The sequence below is a fragment of the Bombus pyrosoma genome, linkage group LG10 (genome assembly GCF_014825855.1).
Source record: "Bombus pyrosoma isolate SC7728 linkage group LG10, ASM1482585v1, whole genome shotgun sequence".
Lineage (NCBI taxonomy): Eukaryota > Metazoa > Arthropoda > Insecta > Hymenoptera > Apidae > Bombus > Bombus pyrosoma.
Window position 1 is genome coordinate 1997644 of NC_057779.1, and position 26419 is coordinate 2024062.

At 43.6% G+C, this 26419-nt stretch overlaps 1 protein-coding gene across 2 annotated transcripts in view; it reads left to right on the forward strand.

Annotated features, from left to right (window-relative positions):
• The window catches only part of LOC122572090 (extracellular sulfatase SULF-1 homolog), a 77905-nt gene that overhangs the window by 33862 nt on the left and 17624 nt on the right, over positions 1 to 26419 (forward strand). For both annotated transcript variants that reach the window (XM_043736676.1, XM_043736677.1), the window contains exons 2-3: positions 9229 to 9545; positions 10158 to 10397. In XM_043736676.1, coding sequence (XP_043592611.1) covers positions 9293 to 9545; positions 10158 to 10397 — 493 coding nt within the window. In that variant the 5' untranslated portion in view covers positions 9229 to 9292. The remainder of the gene's footprint in view (positions 1 to 9228; positions 9546 to 10157; positions 10398 to 26419) is intronic.

Below are 26419 nucleotides of genomic sequence, written 5' to 3' on the forward strand. Positions count from 1 at the left end.
AGGGACGAGCACTCGTGCAGATTACAGTTGGCAATAAAGTTGACGGATCCTCGCCTCTCCGGTTTCGTTCTCTCCTCCCTCCAAAAAAATTTCTGATTTATCTCGCCACGACGTTTAACCGGGAGAAAGCCGCCGGTTTTTATCTCGAACCCCTCGCGAGAACCGAGCGCAGCTTTCATTCAAACTCGGATCGTCCTTCGTGCTTCCGCGGAGAAGCGTACGCGTCCGTGCGATACGATCTCGATCTCGTCGTGCTCGAGAAAACCGTGTGCCCCCACCGGAGAATCTTTCCCTCGAAATCTCTGGCCTCTTCGTCCCGAGAACAATAACTGCCCGTGCGGAGGTTGCTTCGTGAGAGCCTTCGTTGTTTCTCATTTTCACGCTCCCCGAACACCTCGTATCCTCCTATTGGTTCACCCTCCATTTATTTTTTCGACGGTCCCGCGTCTACACTCCGCTGTACTTCTTTCGAAGTTTAAGGTACATTCATATCTGAGGAGAGTTGCAATTTCTGAAATTTATCTGCGAAATTTCATTCGTTTTATTATAAAACTCGTTACTCCTGTGGCATATTTATCAGGACATTTATTAACACCAATAGCTTGTAACTTATGATTTGTAAAATTGTATTAATAATATTAGTTGAATCGTGTACGAGACCTCAGGGATTAGCGTCAAAAACATATAATTCTTGTAAGTGTTCGATCGACAAATCAATGCTGTATAAAATTCATTCAAGTATAAGGAACGAAGTGTGCATTCAGACCGGTTGATATGCGAGCAAACCAGAAATGTAAATAAACGCAATGCATATAAATAAATGTAAATTTATATAAACAGAAATTACGATACGTTTCAATTTTGAAGTTATTTATAGCGCGAGAGCGGCGTCTGAATGGAAACTCGTAAGGAAAACCGTGCGGCGTGCAGCTCCTTAATATCTCGTAATTCTCCCTGCAGCGAGTAACTTAAGACCAGTGAACCAGACAAACTGAACGAATTCTCGGAATTAATAAAATTACGATCATCGGGTCACGATTAAATTTCCTTCTTTTTTTTTCATTCCGAGTCGCCTCGTTTCCAGTACCGTCATTACATTAATAAATGCAAACGGTCGAAGGTCTGAAAGTAGCGAGGCAAATGATGAATAATTGTTGCCTCGCTTGCACGTTGCGAATTAAATCGCGCGACAGCGCAATAAACAATCACCGAGAGTGCATGCGGGAATGCGCGGCGCGAATCTAAATGTGGTTTCCAAAGGATCAAAACGAACGTTGCTGTTACGTTAATTGTTTTAACATCCCTTCCTATTGAATCAGCATGTCGAATCATCGCGGAGAGCGTTGTGCCTCTTTTTGAGAATTTATATAATTAACCCTCGCCCGGGCGTTGTTTTGGGCCATTTTTTAGCGAATCGTATTTCTCTATTAGAAAGAAATTCCTATTTTCTTAGAAAATTTAGAACATTTTGCATTGAGAAGTTCCTGATTAACAAATGTCTTTTATTAAAAACTTCCTTATTAGAGAACTTTTGTTCTGGGAAACTTTCTGTTAGAAAATTTGTGTATCGAAAAAGTTTCCCCTTACGGATTTGCCTGCTAAGAGATTTTCTAAATTAAATTGAATTTCAGAAAAGCATGGAGGAACCGTTATTGTGTGTGATATAGTTCTATACTAAAGATTGTTTTAAAACGTTAACGTTTCCTTTCTCGATCGTAATGGAAGCAAGAACGGACGATAAAAAGTTGGAAGAGGGTTAATGAAGGAACCCGTGCGATTTCCAAGCGGATACAGGAAGCGGCCATCACACACCGAGGCCGCGAGTGCGTGTCGCGGCGCGCGTAAATGTGCGATGTGGGACAGGAAGTTTCCCTTCTGTTCGAATTCGTCGAACACGACGCTGGTATCGTTGGAATTCTCGCGGATGTAATCTTTACGTGACGCATCGCGTTGCGGGATATTTATGACGTGGTCGTTTGAGGATAGGTTATTCGAAGAGCGCACTTTCTCTCGAGAGTGTTATTTCGATGATTATGGTTATGCAGTTGTCGTAAAGTTCCGTTGTAACGTTAGACAGGATAATTTAGAGGATATAGTTCTGTTATGTGTATACTATTACTCCTAAGTTGTGAATTATGAGTGTTATCGACGAGGAAGATCATAGTAATTTCAAGACAGTGAACGTAAGATGATAGTAATTTCCTTCGACTAAGTATCAAGATGTTGCTCCTCGATGAACCATAGATGATTATGGAAATAATCTGTTCTAATTTCTGAACTGTCAGTTTCTTGCCGATGCCAGCTAAAGTTCGTCTTTCACGCTCGCTATGACACTCGAAGATTTGGGTCTGTTCATCGCACATATGGCGACCAGATCCACGGAAGTGCAAATGTCTGCAAAGTGTTTGACACACATTCGAATATCTGGAAAAGACGGGGACTATCGCCGGTATCACAGGTCGTTGTCTCGTTAGAAAAACGAGACCCTTGGTTTCTGTAGAGGAATGTACCTTGGGTTCTATGTGAAAGTCGAAGCCGAGCTTACGATGTCCTCTTAACGTCTTCATCGAAAATAAAAATGCTTTACGAGTCACACTATCATTTTAAACGCAAAGGAAAGGCTCTACTACATATATCAATTCTATCCCGGTTGATATATCCTTTGCGATTCTACGCTCTCCTCGAAGGTACCACATTTACAATTTTCTTCGTTCACAATTTCTCTCCGTCGATTTTAAGTTCGTCTTTACAGCTTCCATCTCCTTGAGTTCTCCATTCAACGAGAAACCGAAGAATACCTCGTACAAGTCAGTTACGCGCGACTTTGATACATTCGCGGTGCAGTATTCGCAGAAACCAGTATTTCTGCATCGTACTGGGCGTGCAATAAGATCGGACAGGAATATTCAAACGAGCTTGCCGGAACGAGTGGCACGATTCAATATACCAGGGGCCGGACAAACCGTCTAATACCTCGAACAAGACGTTCGACGTGAGGCAACAGGAATACACGGAGGATAATCTTCGATTTCCATATTCTTTTGTGGCTCGAATATCCTTGGCAATGAAGAACCGCGATTTTTTTTGCAGTGAGTTAAGTACCGTTAACGGGGTAACCAGCCGCGAGGCAATTTCTGCGCGGTCGATCGGTGACTTCGACGGGTCATCGTCGCTTCTCGATCCTTCATTCCGGGTGTTAACGACTGGACCGTACTGGGTGCAGCTTCGTGCGTAGAACAGATGCACCGAAGTTCGATTGACAGGGTCGATGGACATCGACGCACACGTCGTGTTGCGTAAAGTCGAAACGCGCGACTGCACGCCGCTGCCACATTATCTGATTGCGCTGAATTCAGTCCGCGTTCGTTCCTACTGTTCTCTGTCCAGGAAATGACGTCAGAGATCGCATATCGGGAGCGAGGCTCGATCAGAATTTACCCGCTGCTTTGCCTATCTCTATTTTTCCTCAAGATAATCTTTATCGAGGAAAATATGTAAATATATATTAGGTGGTCGAGTAAAATGCTAAATTTATATGCTAAGAAAAATGAGCCTCTCAGAAATCAAACTGATTCTTCTTAAATGTCTCCTGCAGGCTGTAAAACAGATTGTATAACAGACTATACGTATAGCCAGTTTTTGATCGCTTATTGTTCTGTGATCATAAAATATATCGCGAAGAGTATAAACGCATCGCGACACGAGATTATTCGACCACATTATACTTTTGGAAAGGCGATCAATCACTCGCCTTGATCGTAATTGGTTTAACAAGAAAGAAAGACGAGGGTATGTAGATATATGGTCATTGTATTGACGGGTGATATAATTCAGAGATGTATAGGCTAATAAGAAACCTTTACAAGCAAGAAAGTACGAGCAGAATCGATCAGGTATCGAGACTGCGGAACGAATCGTTTTCCTCTCGATGTTCCGCGTTAGAAATTGTTTCGATCGGCGTTATTACGATTCCCTGCTGTTAGCACATCCAAGGCAGACAAGACATTCCCATCGCTGGAGAATCCCAATCGACAGGGTCTGATGATAGGCTGGAAGGATCGTCGACTCTCGTAACGTCGAGACGAGGATTAGACCATTTGCGGTTTGCAATTGGCCGCGGCTCGTCGAGCAAATAACAAGTCGGTGAACGTTCGCGATTATCACGCGTATGAAACACGTGCATATATCGAAGAGCATCTCTAGATTATCGATTCGAATCCTCTAGATTCTCATTTGCGTCTCGATGATTGAAACTGCATAGCTCTTTGTTCCCTTGCGATTCTATGACTTTACGGAGCAGGATTTTTGTCTATCGTCATTAAGGAATTGATTCTATCAAGTCTTACAGGCATCATAGAGTTAGATACTTGATTTCGTTGATAAAGTTTCATACTTCATTTCCAGCGTTAAATGAAAATGTACGACATCTACGATATATATCTTCTAATTTGATCAGCCAAGCGAGGAACAATACAAATCCCAGAACAAGTTTTCATACAGCGTCAAGTTTCATCAGCATCGCTGATGGCATTGATACTACTGCACATAGGTAATGTATATTCGACTATGATTAAATCTGCTCCATAACTTTTTAAAAATTGGAACGAGACCATTAAACTTTTACTTTCGTTGAGCTCGCTGGTTAAATTACCTGGAACGGTTTATTATTTCAATCGCACAGCTTCTCATTCATACTCCTTTTGAACTCTCTGACTGAATTATATTACCGGTAGTTTATTATACCAAAGGGAAGAATTCTTATATCACGATTTGCGAACAAGACGCAATTTCCGATTCTGCAACTACCGTCGTTTCATTCATTCAACGTTTGCATACGCATATGCCGTGGATGGATTCTCTGGGCGAGTGCAGGAGGTCGCGTTTCAGCGTGCTTCTCCCCATGCAGGCCGCCACGTACACGGCCAGATACGTGATTTTCGCTCGCATCCCGGCCAAGCCGGTGTACGTGTGTGTATCTCTGTGGGTCGCGTGTGATCGTTATCGTGATCAACGGCACGATCGTTTAGTTGCCCGTAAATTTCGCAGCGCTTCCTACGCGCGCGCCACAAACACACCACCTCGAATGAATATTCAGCCAGGTCCTCGGAAGAGTCCCGACCTACAGACAGAGAATCGACCTACACTAAGCGGCGTCGTGGAACGTGTCGCGTCGCAGGTTTACACGCGGGCAACGAATACGTAACATCCGTTTTACCTGCGACCTACTCCGCCCGTATATAGTGTACATCTGTCGATGCCCTCTGCGAGAGCCCACCCACGCCACCTTTCAGCGCGCTAGCGCGTGCGTAAATTACGTTCCTGATGGAAGCGTCTTTCGTTCGCGAACAGGAAGATCTGACGTGACTCTATACACAGGGAATAAGAACGAAGACGACTCTGTACGTATATGTGTACACTACGCGAAGCGAATGTAAACGAGCATGCATCTAGAGTGCTCGACTCGTTAGAATCGCTTGGAGAGCAAATACGTGCGTTACTTACGATCGAGTCTGGATTAGGTCTGCGTTGGATGACGAATCATCGAGGAATGGCATGATGTTAAAGATAGATGCAGACGAGCGATCTTTTTCATAGTGAACATTGTCACAGTGATTAGGCAGTGTTATTGCACAGATAGTGGCAAAATTATCATAATTTCCAGATATGTAACTATTGTATAAATAATAGGTACACTCTTGTCCAAAAGTCCACGAGACGTGTGTTACTTTCAAGCATAAGCTGCAATAAAATAGATTCCTCGGGGAATCGGGACTCGTTTCCTGCTTCTGCGACTACACGTCGCCGAGTACGACTCCCTGCACGGCCATGTAGTTACTCAATTGCTGTGCTTGCGAAACAAACGGAGAGATTATTGTTTTACTATTCTTAGTCACTTCGTCGTGCTCTGGTCGTACGAGCCCTGCGACAGCTGAGAATATATGGAGTTCAGTGCATTGGTAGCTAACGTTTTGCCACTGGAGACCACTGCAATATTATTGTTGGATCTACGTACCAGCGACCGAAAATACCGTCGTAATTTGGATCAGTGGACCTGGGCTTCTTTTTTTATAAGAAGAAGGATAAATGTTCTACGTACACAGATGACCAGATTCATAGGGTAATGTGAAACTCTCTGGATGCAGATGAGTTCCTCGTTAAAACTCCTCCTCCTGTATCTGCTCCTTCTATGAAAGTTTCAGACCAGGGCCCGGACCTAATTCGACATACAGCCGGCTAACTGAGAGGGTACCTCTTCATCAAAAGTTCTGACGTCAGTATCCTCCTTCCTTTGCCTCTTCATCTTCATCGAGGGACTTTTCATTCCTTGAACTTTCGTAAATTAATCGACGTCCACATGACCAATTACCAGGATGATAAATTACATAATGTATCGCGACAGGTTTCTCTTGGCGAATCGGGTGAGAGGTATTCTTGAGAGAGTTGGGGAAAGAGGAATATTGTTTCTTGAACGTTCGACGGACCCACTCCATATATTCTGTTCTTATTTGCCTACCTGCTTCAGTCGGCAAAGGTAATTATCAATTAGCGGTAATTAATTCGGGATTCAAGACATCGAATCGGCCGTAACATGGCTTTCTGATATCCTCCCAGCCGCCTTCAGACACGCGGATCTAACTTCAGAGGAGCTGTTCTCGCTAATTAACGGTACATAATGTCGTTTGTTCGTTGGTTTTTTTGGAGAAATTTCTTTTTAAATGTAACAGGAAAACAAATGAAAGGCGGGAAGTTTTATTGAAGCGGATAGCTGGTATTTCGTGGAATCTCTTGCTTTATCGTTCTTCTCGTGCACGGAACTGTTGCTCACCGTGAGATACTGTTCACCAGATGGCTACGTAAAGATGAAATCTCGCTTTCTCTGATCTATGTAGACTTCGCGTGATCTTACGTGAACTTTACGTGAACTTATACAGGAAAGATGCGGTAAGAATTCTAAGAATATTAGCTTGAAATACTGCATTAATATCTTCTTCTTCGTTGAATTCTTCGTGGTGGGTCAAAGATAAATTCCACATTCGCTAGGACAATTGGAAAAGTTTTTCGGTAAGAAGGGACAGCAACAGGGGGTATCGTTCCTTATTCGAGTCGCGTTGTGGTTACATCGAGGACAGAGTGGCACGTATCGAGAAATTTAATAAAAGGCCGTATTTCCCCGGAAATAGGTCGAGGAAGGGGGAAAAGATCGCGACGCGAATACCACGATCGTCGCGAAAAAGTCTTCCCGTTTCCACGAGATCCGTGGGAACCCGTTCGAACCGGATCGTAAATTTACTCGCTGCTCAGTTATCCGCATCCATATTCCACTTCCTGCCCTAAAACGTCGGCCTTCCATTCTTCCACGCTGATCGATCGGAATCGCGGTCACTCTTAAAAGCGATCCTGAAATATCTTCTACTACTCGTAACTCATGGATTATACTCGAAAAACGAATGAAAACGCTTGATATTTCAAAAGTTTCTTGGCTACGTGAGGTGGTTTCGAATAAAGACGATAGTCGTGATGGGGTAAGTGTAGGACTATTTCAGTCAACCTACGTAGTTTGCTTTGTAATTCGAGCTTGGGTGTGAGCAATTTTCAAATCCTTTACGTTTGCAAACAAATTATTGGTGGCGTGATGAACAATGAAATACGTATATTGTGTGCACTGACGGCCGTAATTGTTTACGCGAATATAATTTCCACTCATAAAAAGGAAAATTTATTCAACTAGTAACAACTCTCGGTTGTAATTATCATAATTCATTTGCGTGTGCATCTATTGCTTCATTTCTGCGATTCATTGTGTTGTGCATTTTGTTCGTTCTTGTATATATATAAAATCGCTTCTCTGATTCGAATACCCTTACCATACAATTATTTCAATCGTTTTCTCATTTTTGATATTTTTCCTTACCGAAGATTGGATTTTAATACGTTCGAGTTTATATGACTTAAATAACCATGCTATATGAAATATGAAGGGAAGACGATCGACCTGTCTAATAGAAAATGATCAAGCACAAGTGTTCAATGTTTCCTCAAGATAATTCAATATCCAAGTTCGCCCACGTTCGCGCGATAACATCCATCATGTTAGATATACCTTGAGCCGGTAACTGTCCCACCATCCTGAAAAGTGTGTATGTATAGCGCGCGAAAGAAGCAGCGTTGATTTAAGCGTCTGCCACAATTCACCGCATGAAACACGGATAATTCAGGTGCTAACGACTATTTACGAGGCGGCCGATCGTTCGCGAAATGTCTGCCGGGTGGAATGCGACGGAGGGTTGCCATAAAACCCCAACTATCCGATTATGGTTGCGATGTGCGCGCGGCTTGTAACCCGGTTCGGTCGCGTCCATTCTTTTTTACATCTTTCATCTTTCGTTCTCGAGGCTTTGCAAGACCTTGCGTGCCCTGGCTCTCTACCGTTCGCCTTCTAGTCTTTAGTTACGGGGATCACGTCCCGCTTCGCATTCGCTTCGAATATTCGATAGAGCTACGTTCCATTATGACTGAAACCACGGCTAATAGCGGCACTGTTGGTTAATTGTTTCGCACGGTGTTGCACGATCCGGTTCGTCGAGTTATTGGCAATAATTAGCGGACGCGTAGCCTGCTACTCGATCTCGAGGCATTGAGCTGTTACGCAATCCGTTTCGGTCGCGCAAGAATTTCAGCCCTGAGCTATTCAGCTACCATCATGCGATCTTCCTGTGTGGCACGGCTACCAGCGGACTTAATTGTCCCGTTTCATGGGCCGTGTTTTTCGCTAAAACCTATCCCTTCTTTCAGAGGATCGAGCATGATTACTAGAGCGAGACTCATGGCTGGATGGGACTCAAAGTCCGATCGAAATCGATCGCTTCAGGCTATGGAGGAACCACTTCTCGCTATGTCGTTTAGTAACGCTCCTCACCGTGTTCAGCATAGGAAAAGTGTTTCCAAATCGGCGATTAATTTCGAACGAACTATGACACTCATACGGATATCGGTAATTTCGGTGGAAATTCTAAACCACTGACTAAGCGATCGTCGTAGTCGATGTTACTTAATGGAAAGAAATTAATTGACAAGCAAAGAATGAAAAGGTTTATCAGGGTATATAGCAACATTGTTGAAGCTTAGAGTACGGTCACTAGACTACACAAAAGACCTATCGACTTTCTATCCAATCAACGTCACAGGCAAAACTGTTCATTAACGTAAGACACGCCCCGCTTGTTACAGCAACAGACCGCCATGATATGACACTCGATTGAGAGGAAGAGCGTGCAACCGACGACCAGCCACCATGAGGAAGTTACTACAGTTTTTGGTGGTGCTATTGTTGAGTGTCAATGCCAGGCGAACGGACGCGAACGCCCCTGTCGATGACGTTTACGGCGGCCAGCGTCGTGGTGGCTCCCTTCACAAGGCTAATTACAACAACGGGAACAACAATTACAATTCTCAGTCCAACTCGCCCTATCTGCCGTACCAGCAACCCAGAGAAAGGAAGCCGAACATAGTGCTGATTCTGACGGACGACCAGGATGTGGAACTTGGTTAGCTTTGTTTCATTACACCTTTATCGTTACTTCGTTTCGCTTGCTGTCACCATCACAATCCTTATTTGTTCAGTATAATCAATTAGACAATAACGATTTTCTCGCACCTAGCTACATAGTCATATTCTCAGCCATATTCTTCAGTCATCCGTAGTCATATTTTCATTACAATTTATTCACACATACATTCATACACACATCTTTTCCTGACAGATAGACATTATTTTTATTTTCACCTTCTTAACGATCCGTACTGTACAAAGAACCGTGTAAAGCTAGAAGGAAGTACTTATTCGTATGATCGCATTCTGTCCAACAGAAATATTCAGCTCAGCCTTCTTTCCTACTCTGCATGGTATGTGTAAACCTTCAATAACATTTACAGGATTACGCGTGCGCAACAATAACTTTAACAATCCGGCCGAAAGGATCGTATTAAAGAAAGAAAAAAATGAAATTCAATCACGATCCGACCGGTATTTCTCCGAAAACGTAACCTGCTCCTCATGGAAAAAGAAAGATCCCCCTATCTATCTTTCGATCCTTGCCCGAAGAGTTCTTTTTCGAGGCTCCTTCTGATCGTGTGTTGCGGTTGGTCCAATCCCTCAGGTTCGCTGAACTTCATGCCACGGACCCTAAGGCGAATAAGGGACGAGGGAGCCGAGCTGAGACACGCATACGTGACCACTCCTATGTGTTGTCCAAGCAGGAGCTCCTTGCTGACCGGCCGTTACGTTCACAATCACGAGGTCTTCACGAACAACGACAACTGCAGCAGCCCGCAGTGGCAACGAGATCACGAGCCTCACTCCTTCGCCGCTTACCTGAGCAACGCAGGATATCGTACAGGTGAGTACTCGTCACGATGAACCACCTTAACCGCTTTTCACCCTTCTCGATGACAGAACCTAACCGTGCATGTGGCTCTACCATCCCAGACACGCTGCACTGGTCAGAAAAAGAGTCACGCGATCGGGTTCAGCCGTTGGACGCGTTTCTTAGCCAGGGAATCGACGATACGATCTCGTGCTATCAGCTCGTAGATAATTCAGACGATTGGTAGCTGTCCACGGACGTTTAGTCGTCTAGAGATATCGCAGGGGAATTATTTATCGACCAGTATCCTTCGTTACGTGGCGCGACTTCCTAATGACGTTCAGATACTACATCGAAGTTTAAACGGAGACGTTTAGCGAGGCCGACTAGCGAAGTTGCAAGTGGTAATACGCCACGCAGCGGCGAGTTGATTGATCCCTGACACCGCGCAACCAGAGAATCTGGCCACCTTCAATTGAAATGCTTATACTTAGTTCGTCTTGTTCGCTCGTAATTGGAGTCAAGTACGTTCGACACGATAAATCCTCGTTGCATAAGCAATTATCGCAACGGGGCAAGACTACTCGTTACTGGGACTTTTTCAATTGAGACAAAAGATCGAAAAGCTTCTACTGCACACGTATAAAATGCCGTCCACTTCTGCGCGTATAATCGCGGTTATAAAAACACGAATGAAAATAAGAATGCCACGGCAAATCTGCAGCATGGTTACACGTTTTATCTTCTCGACTGGCGTGATTCTGGTTCCGCGAGGGTAATTATGTACCGAGCGAGACACTCGCAGCCCGTTGCAAGGTAGACGTAACGAATATGGCAACGAATTCCCGTAGAATTTCTCGAGGTTCGATCTCGCCGGGCGAGTTGTTGGTCCGCGTTCGTCGAGTCCGCAATTGTGCTCCTCCCCTCCTGGTTCGCTATCCAGGCGTATCTTGGCCGGTTGCTGAGAGAGAAAGAGAGAGACAGAAAGGGTCGAAGCCCAGAGAGGGAAACTCTCTACGGGGCCAAAAACGGTTGCAACATGTTCGTAGAGCGTTGGATTGCATCGAGAGCGGTCGATCGATCATCGGAGAACAATAATTCAGGAACCGACGGCGGATTGAATGCAGATGAATCGCGACGGTGCATCGATTGTTTGCATTGTTCGCTAGTTACAGCGTCCGGGCTTGTGCGTGGTCCTCATCGACGGCGTCGCGATGATGCGTCCTCGATGGACAAGGAGGAGGCTTGATACAATTACCAATCGGTATCGAGGGTCCAGAGTAGGCGGACTAAAATGGTCCGGATTTTTTTGAAAGGACGCCCGATGATCGGGAACGATCGATTAAACGATGAATCGAACTCTCCACCATACATCCCGCGCTTCTAACCAAGCATGATCTTGAGTTCTATTCGAGGCAGAAATTGAGAGGCCGAAGAATACACCGCCGACACCTAATGTCGTTGGTCTTTTTTGGAGAATTTCACCGAAGGCACGGTCGGGAGTTATCTGGTTCGAATCGTCTGGTAAGGTTTCACGAACAGAGGAGGCTTCTCATCAGCTGCAGCTGTTTACAGACACCTTTTTGCAAGCCTGAAAGCGATCCCGGTGTGCTTTAGCGTCTCGAGATGAATCGATTTCGGGGCAACAACGAGATTTCGACCGGTTGATGGCCGATCGGCTAATCGAGGGGATGCGAGCTTCTCAGCCATCCGCGTCTACCGTGAAATTCTCGTTGATTTATCGGCAGAATTCCGAGTAATTCTAAATCTTGGAACAATAAAATTGCTCTGGTTAGTAGTCGTTCGCGTGAAAACGAGTGTCCAGAGATAGTCAGACTGAAGAGATGAAAGTAACGAGATGTAGCCATTCTGAGATAAGCATTTCTAGTTTCCAGAGAGAGAGAGAGAGAGAGAGGAAAAGTTTAAAACACTGAAGAACACTTGTAGTACGAAGGAGGAGGACGTTTGACCTCTCGACGGTAACTGATTAAAGTTTTATCTTTCTAGCCTACTTAGCCGTGTATACTTATCTCCAAATCTCCCGGAGACTTCCAATTACTCCCGGAATTACTTTACGCTCTTTACCTTTCGCGGATTCATTATAAGAAATTACAGCGGACAGTTACTCGTTTTATGTTCTTAATACTCGATTTAATAACCGATCTACGTACCGAGCGGAAAGCTTTACTTCCAGCGATAAGCAACGCTGAAGGCAATCACCGTCTCCTACCTGTTTCACGTGTTCCATGTTTATTCCTTTCGTTCGTGTTTCCAAACGGTCCGGTCGCCGCAATTCCGTCCTGCTTGTCGGACCTATTTTGGGAAACATGCAAATTACGTCAAAGAAATATTTCTCTCTGAGTCTCTCCACGAGTGGCATATACATATATATCTCTTTTTTCGTGCTACCAATCCTCTAAAAATACGTTCCCCTTAAATTGTTCCGCGATATATTTGAAAGAAGATGAAATACCGTTATGGAAACAATCTTTTTTCTGACGTGATTCTTTATTAATCCCTTCAGGACCAAGTATTTTTTAGACTTTCAGAGAAACTCGTTCTTGCCAATGATTAATAGCAGCAGTATCTTTTCTGATAGTATCTGTTGTGCGCTAACTTTCTTAAAAATCTTCCCTGAAACTTTTCTCTAGTTTAAACTAAAGGAAGCTTAAGACTTGGACTTGTAAAAATAAAGATTTATAAAACTTGTAAAAATTCGAGGGCTTATCTTCTGCTGCGATACATTGTATCCGTCGAATACTGGTAACAATACAAACAGAAGAAAAATTCACCATTACGTAAATCCACGGAAAGCCACTATCGGCTACTCCAAGCGTCCTTTAAAGGCGTATCGCGTTCACCGAACAGGATCTTATAAATTAGACCAAGCTTTCATCGTATCTCAGCCGGAGTGTGCATAGATCCCACGAGAGGCTATCTGGTTGGAAGATTATTCGCGAAAGTAGCCCCAACGTGCATTCGAATCCCCTCCGCAAACATAGTCTTGGTCGTCGTCGATCACCGAGGGAGTACACAAGAAAAGAGATCACGACCGGTAAAGGAACGCGAGTGGAGACAAAAATCTTCTCACGATCGTGACAGTTCGACCCTTCGATGGGTAGACAGGCTCCTGTTGGAAGAGCCCTCCAAGGTTTGCTCTCTCGTCTTCCCTTTAACCACGATGAAACGACATCTCTCTCTCCGACGTCCATCCGTGTCTCCCTGTTGTTTCGTCGTCCGTACCTTCTCTACACCAGCTTCTCTCTACGTACGACTATATTCGACGAGGTAGGACGTTGCTCCCTGAAAGCGGCCAGGTTTCTCAGCCTTTAAGCTCCGTCCACATCCGGCACCGGATTGGCGTCCTTCCAAAAATTTCACCACACGTGACGCTGTCCACGGTGCCCACTTCCGTAAACCGTGATATCTTCTCTGTTCGAGTAAGTTCGAGTAAGATCATCTTGGGACGGCAACGTCCGTTAATTATCGTCGCGCAGTGGCTCTGGTGCTTTAACTTCGCTCTAGGCAACTGCATACCGTTTCTATGTTTCCTTCGTAATTTCTTTTATTTTTTATAGTGGACGACATATCACGGAGCTACTTTGATCGTCGTTCTTTGGATATTTCGGAAATACATGGAAAAATTCTAAATATCATACGCTCGTTGGACAACTTCTGTTGATAAACTTCTATCCGAAGGATGTATATAACGAATAGATGGTTGTTCGAAGAGTAAAAAGATTCTAACATCTTCTGTATCGAGAAAAAGCGTGATAATTAATCAATTTGTCGGGACGACACGATTCTCTTTTAGCCAGACAGCTATCCATCTTCGGTGAAATGAGTTCAAATTACACAGGCATTAAACAATCTGGCCGCGATCCGGTTTGCTCGTGACTGCCGGCTTCTCGTTACCTTTTTCTCTTGTCTCGAAAATTAAGAACCTGTTATTTTCACGGTTATGTCTTTGAATCGTGTGTTGTTTCCTCTTGCGACGTGTCGTGATGAGGGGGAAAAGAAATACGAAAGAAGAAAAAGAAGAAGAAGAAGAAGACGAATTCACCTATAGAGGAGGTCCATTTTCTTAAGATATACGCTCTCGAGGAGGTTCTTCCAGGGTGGGATCGCCAACGATCCTAGGAATAATTACGAGCCGTGAACCGCGACGACCGATCGCCGGCACCGAACAGTCACAAAGCGAAAGAGAACTGGTTTCGTTATCGTCGTCAGTTGTATGCACGCGGACTGTCCCTGACCAGAATACCAGGGCTGGCACACAGACTAGGCGACAAATTTTCTTCGCTATCTTCGCAAGAGGATCTTGTCACGCGCGCATACATTACCCAGGCCTCACCTTTAGGCCGCGTTTGCGACCCCACGTTGTCTAACGGGCGTGAAACTAGACTTGAATTTGCCGATGCTAATTAGGTCCGAGAAACTAGTCCGTGATCGTTGCTCGCGTTGCTCACGAGCGCGGCGTGCATCTTGCGCGGCGATAATACTGAAATACATAGCGAGAAGTTAAGGGCATATAAAACCGTGAAACTGGGAGCATCGGTCGTATGTTCCGTCCCGTAGTGTTACCCGATTCCCTTCTTCGTCTCGATTCTCGACGCTCTCGAAGGTCGAATTGCAACGAAAGCCTCGGGATCATACGAGAAGCACGACCTTCGCTCCTCCTACAATCGATTCCGCGTTTTTATTAAAGTCGTCCCGTTCGCGGCTTTATGCGGCGACAGGAAGTACAAATGCAAAGCGTAGCCAAGGCAACGGTATTGCTTCGATTGTTCGACTTGGGTACTCCGCGTTGGCAAGTAAAAACAATATGCCGCTAACTATGTGCTTGCGTATTGATCTCGCTGATTGAACGATAAGCGTGGCGTACAGTACAGTACAGGTCGCTCCTCGGTGCGTGGTTCGTTTCCGAGGATGAATGCGATCGAGGAGTTTCTTTTTTTTTTCGATAGAAAAGAGTTCGCAAGAGAAATTGGTATATCAAGCAAATTCTATTGAAAGTTCGAGAGTTCTGGCTTTTTAGTATGACTTACGTATTTGAGTAGAAACTACGTTCAAAGATACCTGTCTATAAGTCTTTCCCCAGAAAGTTTCTCAATTACTGTTGCGTAGGTGGGTGAAGAGTTTAAGGTCTTAGCTGATCGTACGTCGCAATTTGATTTTTTGCACAGTCGTGGTTTATAAATGAGCTGGATCCCAAAGCGGAAATAGGATATCTCGTTAATGAGATTAGTTGGACGTAGATTTTGAGATCCTGCATGGCCTTGGATGCCCTTGCGGCACGCAGCGGTTAAGTTCTCTTAAAAGTGGCTTTCACCCTTTACGGTAAAAAACCGCGACATTCCATTCGAAGAAATGAAGCTGACCCTGAGATCGCCTTAATACCTACGCGTACAGAGCAATCTTGTCCACTGCGCGACATTCTTCTCCGAATTCGAGGACGATCCAAGTCCCAGCAGGTTTTATACGAATTACGTTTAAAATATATCGAAACCATCCACAGAGGAGTAAATTAAACGTCAAAGAGGAATGGCGCCTCGAACGTTTTGCAGGGCAGTAAAATCAGTTAAGCTTGGTTAAAGGAATTGTTTCTGGTGAAGAGCAAACATGGAAAAAGGTTTCGACAGCATCTTTACACAGTGTTTTTTTCGCTTTACGTTGCCTTTTGCCGGCTGTCGAGTATATAACGATAAGGCCACACACGTGCCCAAAACCACGCCAGGTATAGAAGAGATCCAGTGTTGGATAAACCAAAGTACTCGAATCGAAGTGTTGAAAGTGAGAACGAGCGCGAGAAACATTCGGTGGCGCACCTTACACGAACCTGTTCACTGACATATTCTCACCACAAAATCCAACAGTCATCGAATAAGTTGCATTTCAACCAGTTGACCTGGATACATGGTACATATTATGTTTCTTAATATGTATCGGTCAGAATGACATTTGCGCCAGGCTGAGCAATTTGCCTTGTGATTCGTGAAATTCGATTATGAACGATTTTTAAAAAATTGAATTTTAAGGTATCGAAGTATCGCGCGTTTAAGAATTTTTCGCGTACCAGCATACGAGCGATCTTTTATTCAATGGCTCGATTATGTCGTTTCCATTGAAATAAACTAAATGCGTCGCATAAGCTAGAGCATGTATCTTAATAGGATATCAGATAGATCTTAATGGATCGTGCAGATACTTGGCTCACGGTGATCGACGTCCGGTAGATTTCACCGAACAGAGATCTACTTTATGCAAATCGAACACGAAGCTGCGACCGCCGTGTTATACTTATTAGCCATTCGTGGCACCTGGATCTCGTTCACGGATTCTCGGAAAAGATATCATGCGACCGTACCGTGCGCTCTAGCTCGATTCTCGTTTGCCGTGCAATGAAACGCTTTCCAACGCGAAAAACTATGAATCGTATGTAAGTATACGTTCGGGAAACGAGCTATTTAAAAAGAGTTTCATCAACCGTCACAAGAGGAGAAGTACTCTTGGCAAATGGCATGGTTATTAAGTTTTTCCTCGTTTCTTTGATTGCTTGTAGCTGGCAACGAATTATTATACCGCATTTTACGGCTTCGACGAATTTCTCCTGGTCAAAAGGGTGTATTTTATAATCGTTGTCGTGGAAACATTCTTGATAATTAGTAGAATCATTTTGCATAATAATTTACCAACCAATAATAGTAGCGAACTGGCAAGTTACAAAGTATAGGCTACAGATTTTTATAATGTCACAGTCCTGACACTGAATAACTTGTAATTTATGCAATTTACTTTTAAAATATTATTTGCTCCCTTATCAAACTTTTTGCGGACTTTATATTTTATTACGTTGCAGATAATCCTTGAAGATTCATCGATCGTCAAACCGTGATCATTCGGCAATTTTGCTATTCCGTGCTTTGATTCTCGTACGTGTGCGATGCAGGATATTTCTCAAACATTGACCCGAGTTTTAATAATTTTTGACCGTCGATAGAAATATTTTCGTGACTAACAATTCTTATCAATAGTTGAGCAAGGGCGTCACGCGGGGTGAATACCAGAGCGGATGTTCCCTTATCTGGAGTCGTTCTCTACCGTATAATTTATGTAGGCTAGCATAGGTGTTCTTAAAACCCAATTTATCGGTATCAGATTTTCGCACGGGTGTTCAAGGTGCGAGAAAATGGCCATGTGAAGAACACCCGTTCCTTTCTGTTCGATAGAGATCCCCCACGATGCGGTTTGAGAATGGTTATTACGAAACCACGACCAAATCCAACAATGGTTTTTGCGAAATTGAAGGGGAGCAGGCAGAGAATGCGATAAGGTCTTGTAACATTCGCAAGACTAGAATCATTAACAGTACAATTACAGTTAAATTATTGAACTACGGTTTATTAACTTCACGGGGACTTGTTCGATTCGTAACTAGAAAGCATAGAAAAAAATCACTTCTACGATAACTTTTCATGCAGATAGAATTTCCAATAGCGAGGAGAAAATTCTTAATCGATGGAACGATGCTTTGTTTCGTGGAATTCGCGGTCGATCGTTCGAGATCGTATTTTCACATCGACGCAACGAAGAAACTTCTACCCTCACACGCCAGACTTAAACGGCAATAAAACAAATCCCCTTGTACATTGTGAGTTCGCACGGTTCCGGCATGTCGTATATGGCAATCGAGTAGGTTATTCCGTGAATCTTGGATACAAGGCTTGCAAAACGGAGGGCATGAGAGGCAGAGGAGAAAGCACGAAACCGCGATGAGTTGGAAAGATGTTGGTAAACGATATATCGCGTTGTTCGACTCGCGTTTCTCGTTCGCTGTCTCATAATTCGCGTGCATTGTACATGCTCGCGGTTCTCTAAGCGTGTTCAAATAATTCTACAAACTTGGACGTCTCGTAAACATCGCGTTTCTCCTAACATCCTATAAAATATCCGATGCAGACATTTTCGATGTGAAAAGGGAATTATGGGGGGTATATTTCAATTTGAATCAAAAGTAGACTAAGGTACGCTTGAATATCTTAAAATGTATGCACGTAACGATGAGAAAATATATCTGCTATACTTTAACTCGAGCAAGAAGAAATATGAAAAACAACAATTTGGCAAATTGCTTAGCTTCGTCATACGGCTTTCGCCTTACGTATTCTACTGACTCGAGTAACTCCATCTTACTATAATCCCATTTTAAAGTAATCACGACTCCATAGAATATTTTGAAAGGCAAGCGAAACAACCTTCGTTCAAAAGATATCTCCGGCGCTATTCGGTGATGTAGCATGCAGACGATCACGAAGGGAGGAACCGAACATAGATACAAGCGGAGATGCGCTGGTACCGCACGAAACCCTGGATGGTTCGTGAGAGGTCCTGAAGCGAGGAGCCTAGGCGTTATCGGGATAGCCAGGTCGGTGTTCTTGCTCGACTGTTCGTCGTTGACGTAGTCGTTATTCTCCCTGTTCGCCGGAGAATCTCGTGGAATTCATCGAATCTCATCTACATGGATATGTACGCGATGCAACGTTGAAAACGATGAGAGATACCGATGAGGTACTTGGTAGAGAGGCAAATATGTCGGATATTAAGAGATACAAAGGCAGCTGGTAGTTAACTTGTAATATTGCTGGAATATTTCGCTGAGAGTTCGTTAAGGAAGTTGAACCGTAAATGGCCTCCGAACCATCCACGTTAATAATACGCGAAGTTCCCGGCTAATCGTGGAGTTCTAACCGTGGCTCACGCGTTTTAACTTTGGTAATCGCAACGAGACGTTCGTTCGCCGTATCTCTAGCCTCGCCTCTGGAAAATAGCTGCGTAATAAAAGGGCAGTATCAATAAAGAGAGAAATTTACAATCGGGAGGAAATTTCGTGGTAATCATCGTAGAGAAACTCGGAGTTTCACACAAGGTACGATGGAAAAGGGATGATCAATCCCATGGCGATGGTGGTTGTAGTACGGAAGGGGCGCGATTGAACGTGTGCACGCACGATGTGTGGCGCAGGTAGCCTCTACTCGGGTTCGTGCAGGTGAGATTATCTAAATTTAAATCGCGCCGCGCGGCAGACCAGCGCGGAGGTGCATTGTTCGTGGCTGTGTTGCGGCTTGAGAGGACGCGCCGCCAGTTTTTCGAGTGCTCGCGTGGGACACGAAGGAAAGAGAACAGCGATGCTGAAGGGGGAAACGAGGACCGAAGGCCAGACAGAGATAGAAAGAGGATAAGAGAGTGGAGAGAGGAGAGGAGGTCGAAGACGAGCCGGGCTAACACGGGGCACCCACAAGCTCGCCGCAAGATACACGAGGGTCGCACACATCGCGAGCACAAAAGGGCCCCCACGATGCAGGTGCAGCTCTGCGGATCGGTGCATTCATTGGGCTTTTGCGACCCTCTCTACGCCGTCGTCAAAAGGCGTGCGAAGCTGCCTGTGATTGGGTGAAAACGAATGACACCTTAAACCTTAAGCCGCCGGAACCACTGCAGTCTTTTCGAACAAGAGACGTGATTTTCTTCGCGTTTTCCTCTTCTGGGATTTATTCGGATCGCGTCGAAAAAAAGATACGAGACGGGGAAATTTCGCAAGCTCTGGCAACACGTTGCACTATGCTACAACCCTAGTGTAGGTAACTAGACATCCAAATTGTACTATTTTTAAATAAGTTCTTATTTTCTAGAAAATGTTACGTGATCATATGATCATGATTGATTGGTTTTATCGTGTTTTATATTACTTTTGTTTGTACCTAAAGTACTTTCCCATTCTTCGGATATCTAAAATATCGTAATTTTCTTATACACTTGCTGGGTAGTCGTAGCATTTCAGTTATTTACATAAGATTTCCGGATTCCAGTTTATACAGCTTGAGACGATTGATCTTCAGTTTATAGAGGTGGAGCGCTATTCTATGGAAAGCACCCACTCAAATTCCAGGAAATGTCAGGTCTGGAAATACGTAGGAGTTGTCGTGTAGTTGATAATCGCGTTTGCGATGCAGGTGCAGCTGCGCCCGAAAGGTGTTTCTACCCTCGATGGTACAACTTGTTAACGTTTGTTCGCGAATGGATTTTCGAATACAGACTTCTCTTGTGTTCGAACTAGCAACGGTCTTCCAGTAGTCTCGTTAAGAAATGAACAATTGAGAATAAACGAGGAACACGGGGCAAAATCGTTTGCTCCGGTAATAAGACAAATCGCCACCCATTATCTACATAATCACAATAACTGCGTAATGACGGTATCAACGCGAGACAGAGGTATAAATGTTATTCAGAAGCATTTTCTCTGATTAATGCTTGGTAAGTGTGGCGCTTATTAAATGCGACAATTCGCGTAATTGCGTGCTGATGCGGTGCCTTCGAATTACCATGAGTTTACTTCACGGCGAAACGATGTTTTAAAGTTTTCCGAGAAATTGCAAGTAACAGTTCCACGATGCACCAACGACGTTCACGATACAGTCGAACCTCGATAACTCGAACTCCTACGAGACCAAAATTTTGTTCATTCGCTTTCGTTCTACCGTAAAAACTTTTACAAGGTTGTTAAAATTTATTTTATTTTAAAATACGATAAGAAAAAACCTGCACAAAACTCGAATATTTCAGCTCTTCCTTTAAGATTGGAGTTACCAAGGTTCGGCTATATTTGTCGAGACCTATACACGAGTCAGAAAAGCAAACAGAGTCTGAGAAAGGAACATCCTGACTGGTTCCATGGTTCCTAGAATCAACGATACTTTCAAAGATGCTCGTTCGTCGAATGAACTTCTCGCGTGTACGTCATCTCCTTATTACTCGTAAAAGGATATATTTTTATTGGTCCCGAACCACTGGCTCGGGATCACGAAATTTCCTCGTAATAACTGGTGATTTGTGTATAATATAAAGCTGCTATTTCTTATGTGATACGTTTTTACGGGCCTCGTTAAACTTGGCTCGCGTTGGATACATGCGATGCACCTTTAAATCGTCCGCGGGACGTTTGAAAATCCTAGAAACGGGCCGACACGCGAACTATCCGAGCCAGCTTCAAAGGGGGTTAATACCCTTGGCGCACGAAACAACCGGCCAAAATAATTGGAAGGAGACCCATTAGCGATTTGGTTCATCGCGATGCGCCGAATATAGCCACGTGTAACTTAACCTTGCTAATCCCGGTGGCGTTCGTTAATTCGGCTGTCCCGTACCCGCTGGTCCATTTTCGTGACAGGAGTCCGAAACGATGATGACAATCTGCGCAACCAACCTCCAAACTTCTTCCGATATATCTCACCGTCGCGACGTTATAGAGCAGCTTTAACATGCTGCTATCGGATTTATGAACTGCATTGCTTGCAGCTAATCAGATTTAACTGGAGCACCAGCGGACGCAGGCTTTTGTACCATGCACTTGGGGATGGGGCTCGCGGCTCTTGTTCATTGAAATTCTTTTGTCATTGCTGAAGTACCACTGCACTGTTGGAGCGCGCTACACGTTTATCGCGGAACGTTTGCTTTTAAAATATCAGATCACCGAGCAACTTTTTACAACTTTTAAAGCGTTCTAAATTAAATTATAAAAATAATTGCGTTTGTGAATGATTTGTTATTTGTTAGATAGGTGTATAAGGTATCATCTTATTTGCTTATAGTATCACAATAATTATTTCAAATAACGTAAAACGATTATTTTATGGTTAGTTACGTTAGAGAATCTATGTTAAACCTAGAACGTATGAAACTAATTTCTAGACATTAGAAGTTCGATAATCCTTAATAAGTTTCAAAATCTATGTTAACAAACTCGATGATTCATCTAAGATTTTCAAACGACCTTTAATATCAATAACGCAATCTCTACAGAACCCCATAGTAACAACGTGCTCTTCAAATGGCCTGGTAACAACGTGCTCTTTACGACTCCTCGTAACTTTCAAGCGACCTTGACCTCCAATGCAACGACCTCGATGTTTTCGAAAAACGACACAAACAAGTTTCTCAATTTTTAACACGAAACTGAATTGTTTTGAGTTACGAAATTTTTGAAATACATGTGCGATGTCATTCTAAATATGCAGGCCTCCTTTGCATTACAATCATGTTCTTACAACACGCTTCCGCCGTACCACCAAGAATTGGAGAAATTGGAGAAAATCATGTAAAAACGAACGTAATGAAGATTTCTTAGCGCATCGTCATTCGATGTTCCTCAGTTAAGTAAGCGTGATATGATGTCCAAATTTGCGTATGGGATTTCTGAATATTGCAACTTTTAACCCATTTTTAGTAATACTTTATATTAATTATTGATTGTTTTAATAAGCATATTGATCAACTGTTGGAATCTAACCGCCATTTTTGCGTTAATTCTTCGTTTCGTATAACACGGCATTTTTGACGGAAACGGAACTTAACAACTGTGTTATATACCTGTACGCGTATAACGATATTATAAACTCACGAGACGAGAATCTATCCGCAGGAAATGGCAACCTATCTGAGAATGGCATCGCAGAATGGAAGAAAAGAAAGTAGGGCAATTGAAGTACGAGGGATGACGCGGCGTTACCTGTTGCTTCTGAAACGCAGGCTGCGGTGCTGCAGCCAGTGGCGTTGTTGAAGCGAAAACGCGCAAAGTGCTTTGGTAAAAATGCAAAAATAATAGCCAGACGAGCCTGGACGTCGTTTGATCGTAAAAAGCCGGGACATAGCCGGCCGGGTCGGTCGATCGGTCTGTCCGACAAAGCGGGACAAAAGGACGAGCCGGAGGAACCGTGATATCCTGGCGCCAGTCGCGGCTCCGAGTTCTCCTCTCTTCGGACAAACAAAACGAATATCCGGCAGGGGGGAATCGTGGAACGGTTGCTGCGGTCGATGCAGCGGATATACACGCTCGTGTAGGCGGGAATATGGGTAAGCCAATCAAACGAATTTACGAAAAGGGCACATCGAGCCAGCAAACCGCGTCGAATCGCGGACGACGTTGTAATATTTGATTTCAGATAGAATAGAACCTCTTCTCCGATTAACGTCAAATCGTCGACATGGTGACTTAGATCTAAAAGGAAAGTCAGCCCATTTCTGTTCTTAATACAAAAAGGGTAACAGCTATAATGGACGCCAGTGTAGGAAAATTTTCCAAAGTATTGAGATACCTGATTATATAATAGGTACTTATATACAATACGATAGATGTGTGTCCGTAAGTGAAAGTGCAGTTAGTTAGGTACAATTGTCCGTGTCTAGCACTCGATATACTTGAACATACCCCCTTCATGAGCAAAGTATATACTGTAGGTTTTCAAAGAATGCACATTTTCAAAGAATGACGTAAGAAATGGTAGAGCAGGGTGACAGTGATAAATTGGGATGACGGGATAGCAATTAGACTCGTCGTCGACCGTCTAGCTAATCATTATTGTGATCAACGCTTAGCGTTCATCGCATGTGCTGCATCGTGCGATAGCAATCTAATTGACATTTACGGCTGCTCGGTGCATCCAGATATTTTTAGGCTGGCGCTAAGTCACTGTCACGTAAAGTGCACTTAAAGGAGATCGTGGCAACGACCTCGCAAGGATATAGGTATTATGCACGACAAGAAAACCAGATTACTCGATAGGAAGGAATTAATATTCATAAATACACTGTGTATAATTCAGCTGTCAATTGGTTATTAAAAGATATCGCTAATAAGTTAGGCTGTTATCTTTCCTGTAACATAAGGAAGTTTCACACCATTCGTGTTGGTCGAAGAACTAATTCGATTACGGAAGAGACAAGCCATCGGTCTTTACCCTATTCACAGCACGATGTCCAATGAGTTGAATTTATCGATAATAATTAAAGTTCAATCGTGGACGCGGTCTATTAACGTTAAGTCGAAGCGACGGACGTTTATGCAAATTTTCTTTTCAAACAGATTAACACGATCCTCTAAACCTGTTTCGTGCGAAACGCGTCTGGATTTCAAAAAGTGGCCCGACAATATCTCTTAACGACGATCGGTCAAAGTTTTTCAAACGACGTTGGCAATTAATCCGCGACTACTTTTTTCTCTCCTCTTCACCTTACCTGCTAGTCTCGTGTCGAAGAAGAAACCGGGTCGAACATCCGCTCGACATTCTTTTTTCCACCGGCGCACCGCGGGAAACGTCAGTTCGCGCGATCCGTACTCGGCTCAGTTTGAAAACCATCCCTGACATCTGAAATTGAAATATTCTCCCTTCCTCTTTCAACACTAGGATTATCCAAGCTTTCTCTCACTTGCTTCTTTACTGCGTGAATTAAATTTCCCAGAAGTGAAGTTCGGTGTGAAGTCAAATCGTAACTTGAATAGTATAAAGATCTCTAAAATAATCAGTTAAACTAAAAAAAATCTATAAAGGTCTACAATCATCGATACAACCGTGTGCGTTAAGTGGTTAGAGAACAAGATAAGAACGATGACTCAACTGTTTCGAAGATAGAAAGCAAGAATATTGCAAGATTACAGCCATTCGAAGGTGACTAAGTACATTGCACTGGTGCTAATGACAGGTTACGATAAAACCCAGACAGATCAAAGATTCTATTACGATGTCAGTGACCAGTGATTGTAGACTAGCGACTGTACACGGCTGGAATCGTTCAGGCGATAACGTAAGAGGATCGCTCGTGGAATTTTCGCTCCAAGACTCGTTCATTCCAGGAAGATTTACTGTTCTTTATGACTATTCGACAAGGCGGTCCTTTATTGAGATGTCATCGTTTAACACAAAACGAGAGTAATGCGATTGGACCAGCTTGGTGGTCCTGGCCCGGCAAAAAGTTGCCCCGTCTCCCTTCAGAAGCTCCTCTTCGTGCAAACTGTTATAAATAAGCCCCCGCTTAGAGGCTATCCGATAGTGAAACGCGGCTACAGGTATGTAAACGCGGCTACCACGAAAGGGACGGCGTGGTACTTTTGAATTAATTATTTGATGGTGCCCCGTATGAATAATTCAACGCTACCCCCCGCCCCCCCACACCACCCCGAGATGAATCTTTCGACGTGTCTGTATACCAAAGGCTCCACGGGTAGTGGAAAATGGGATTGCCTTTTGATTTATCGCGGACGAAACGAAAATCTTGGAAATTTCTCCCCGGAATTCTCCTAGCTCAGAATCGAATCCGTGAGAAATTGAAAATTTTATCATTCCAGGTATTTCGCTGTTGAAAGTATTTCGAATAGATTCTAATTGAGTCTCTTAGAAACTAAACTGATCAGCTCCATTTTTTGTTATTGGATGTTAATATTTGGTGATTAATAAAGAGACAATCGTGGAAGTAAGGATTAAAATTTATCGTTAGAATAGCTTACAGACATCGAATGACTGGTTATTCGACATACAACTATTCTTTCCTTCCTGTTGTTTCTCCTTAGGTTCTTTCGAGCGAAGGATAGAAGACGGTAAATAGAAAGTTAGAAATGTGAGAAAGTTACATTCTCTTAATCGATCGATCGAATGGTGGTTCCGTAGAGTAAGCCGTGCTTTTCGATTCGACTGCCGGGTGAAATAAAAGCAAAACATTAGGGAGGGTAATCGATCTGTTACATGAGTCAGTTCCTGCGACGAACCGAGCGTGTCCATAGCACATTAATTACTATTGCGATAGCCAGTGTTAGAGATCTTTCTTTCATTAAGCCCGCCTGAAACGAGCTCGCCACGCCTTGGTGTCATTATTCACTCGATAGCAACATTCTGATCCATACTTTTTCCCAAACGCACTCGATCTTCTAGTTTACGTGTCGCCAGTATATAAAGAACAATAATTAACTAATCTAGAATTCGTACGACAGTGAGAATTATGAATTATACAGTCACTTTAACCACATGGTTAGAACTAGTTAACAACACACGTTCTTGCTATACACAGCTCAACCATGACGTGTATCCGTGTGCACTCTGTCAAATACTCACCCATTCACCCATAACCCTAACGCTCAGGTCACTCGTCCTACGTACACAGACACACACATAAATTCGCAGTTGCAACCCTAACCGCGCACTACTAATCACGAATCACAGGAAAACAGGATA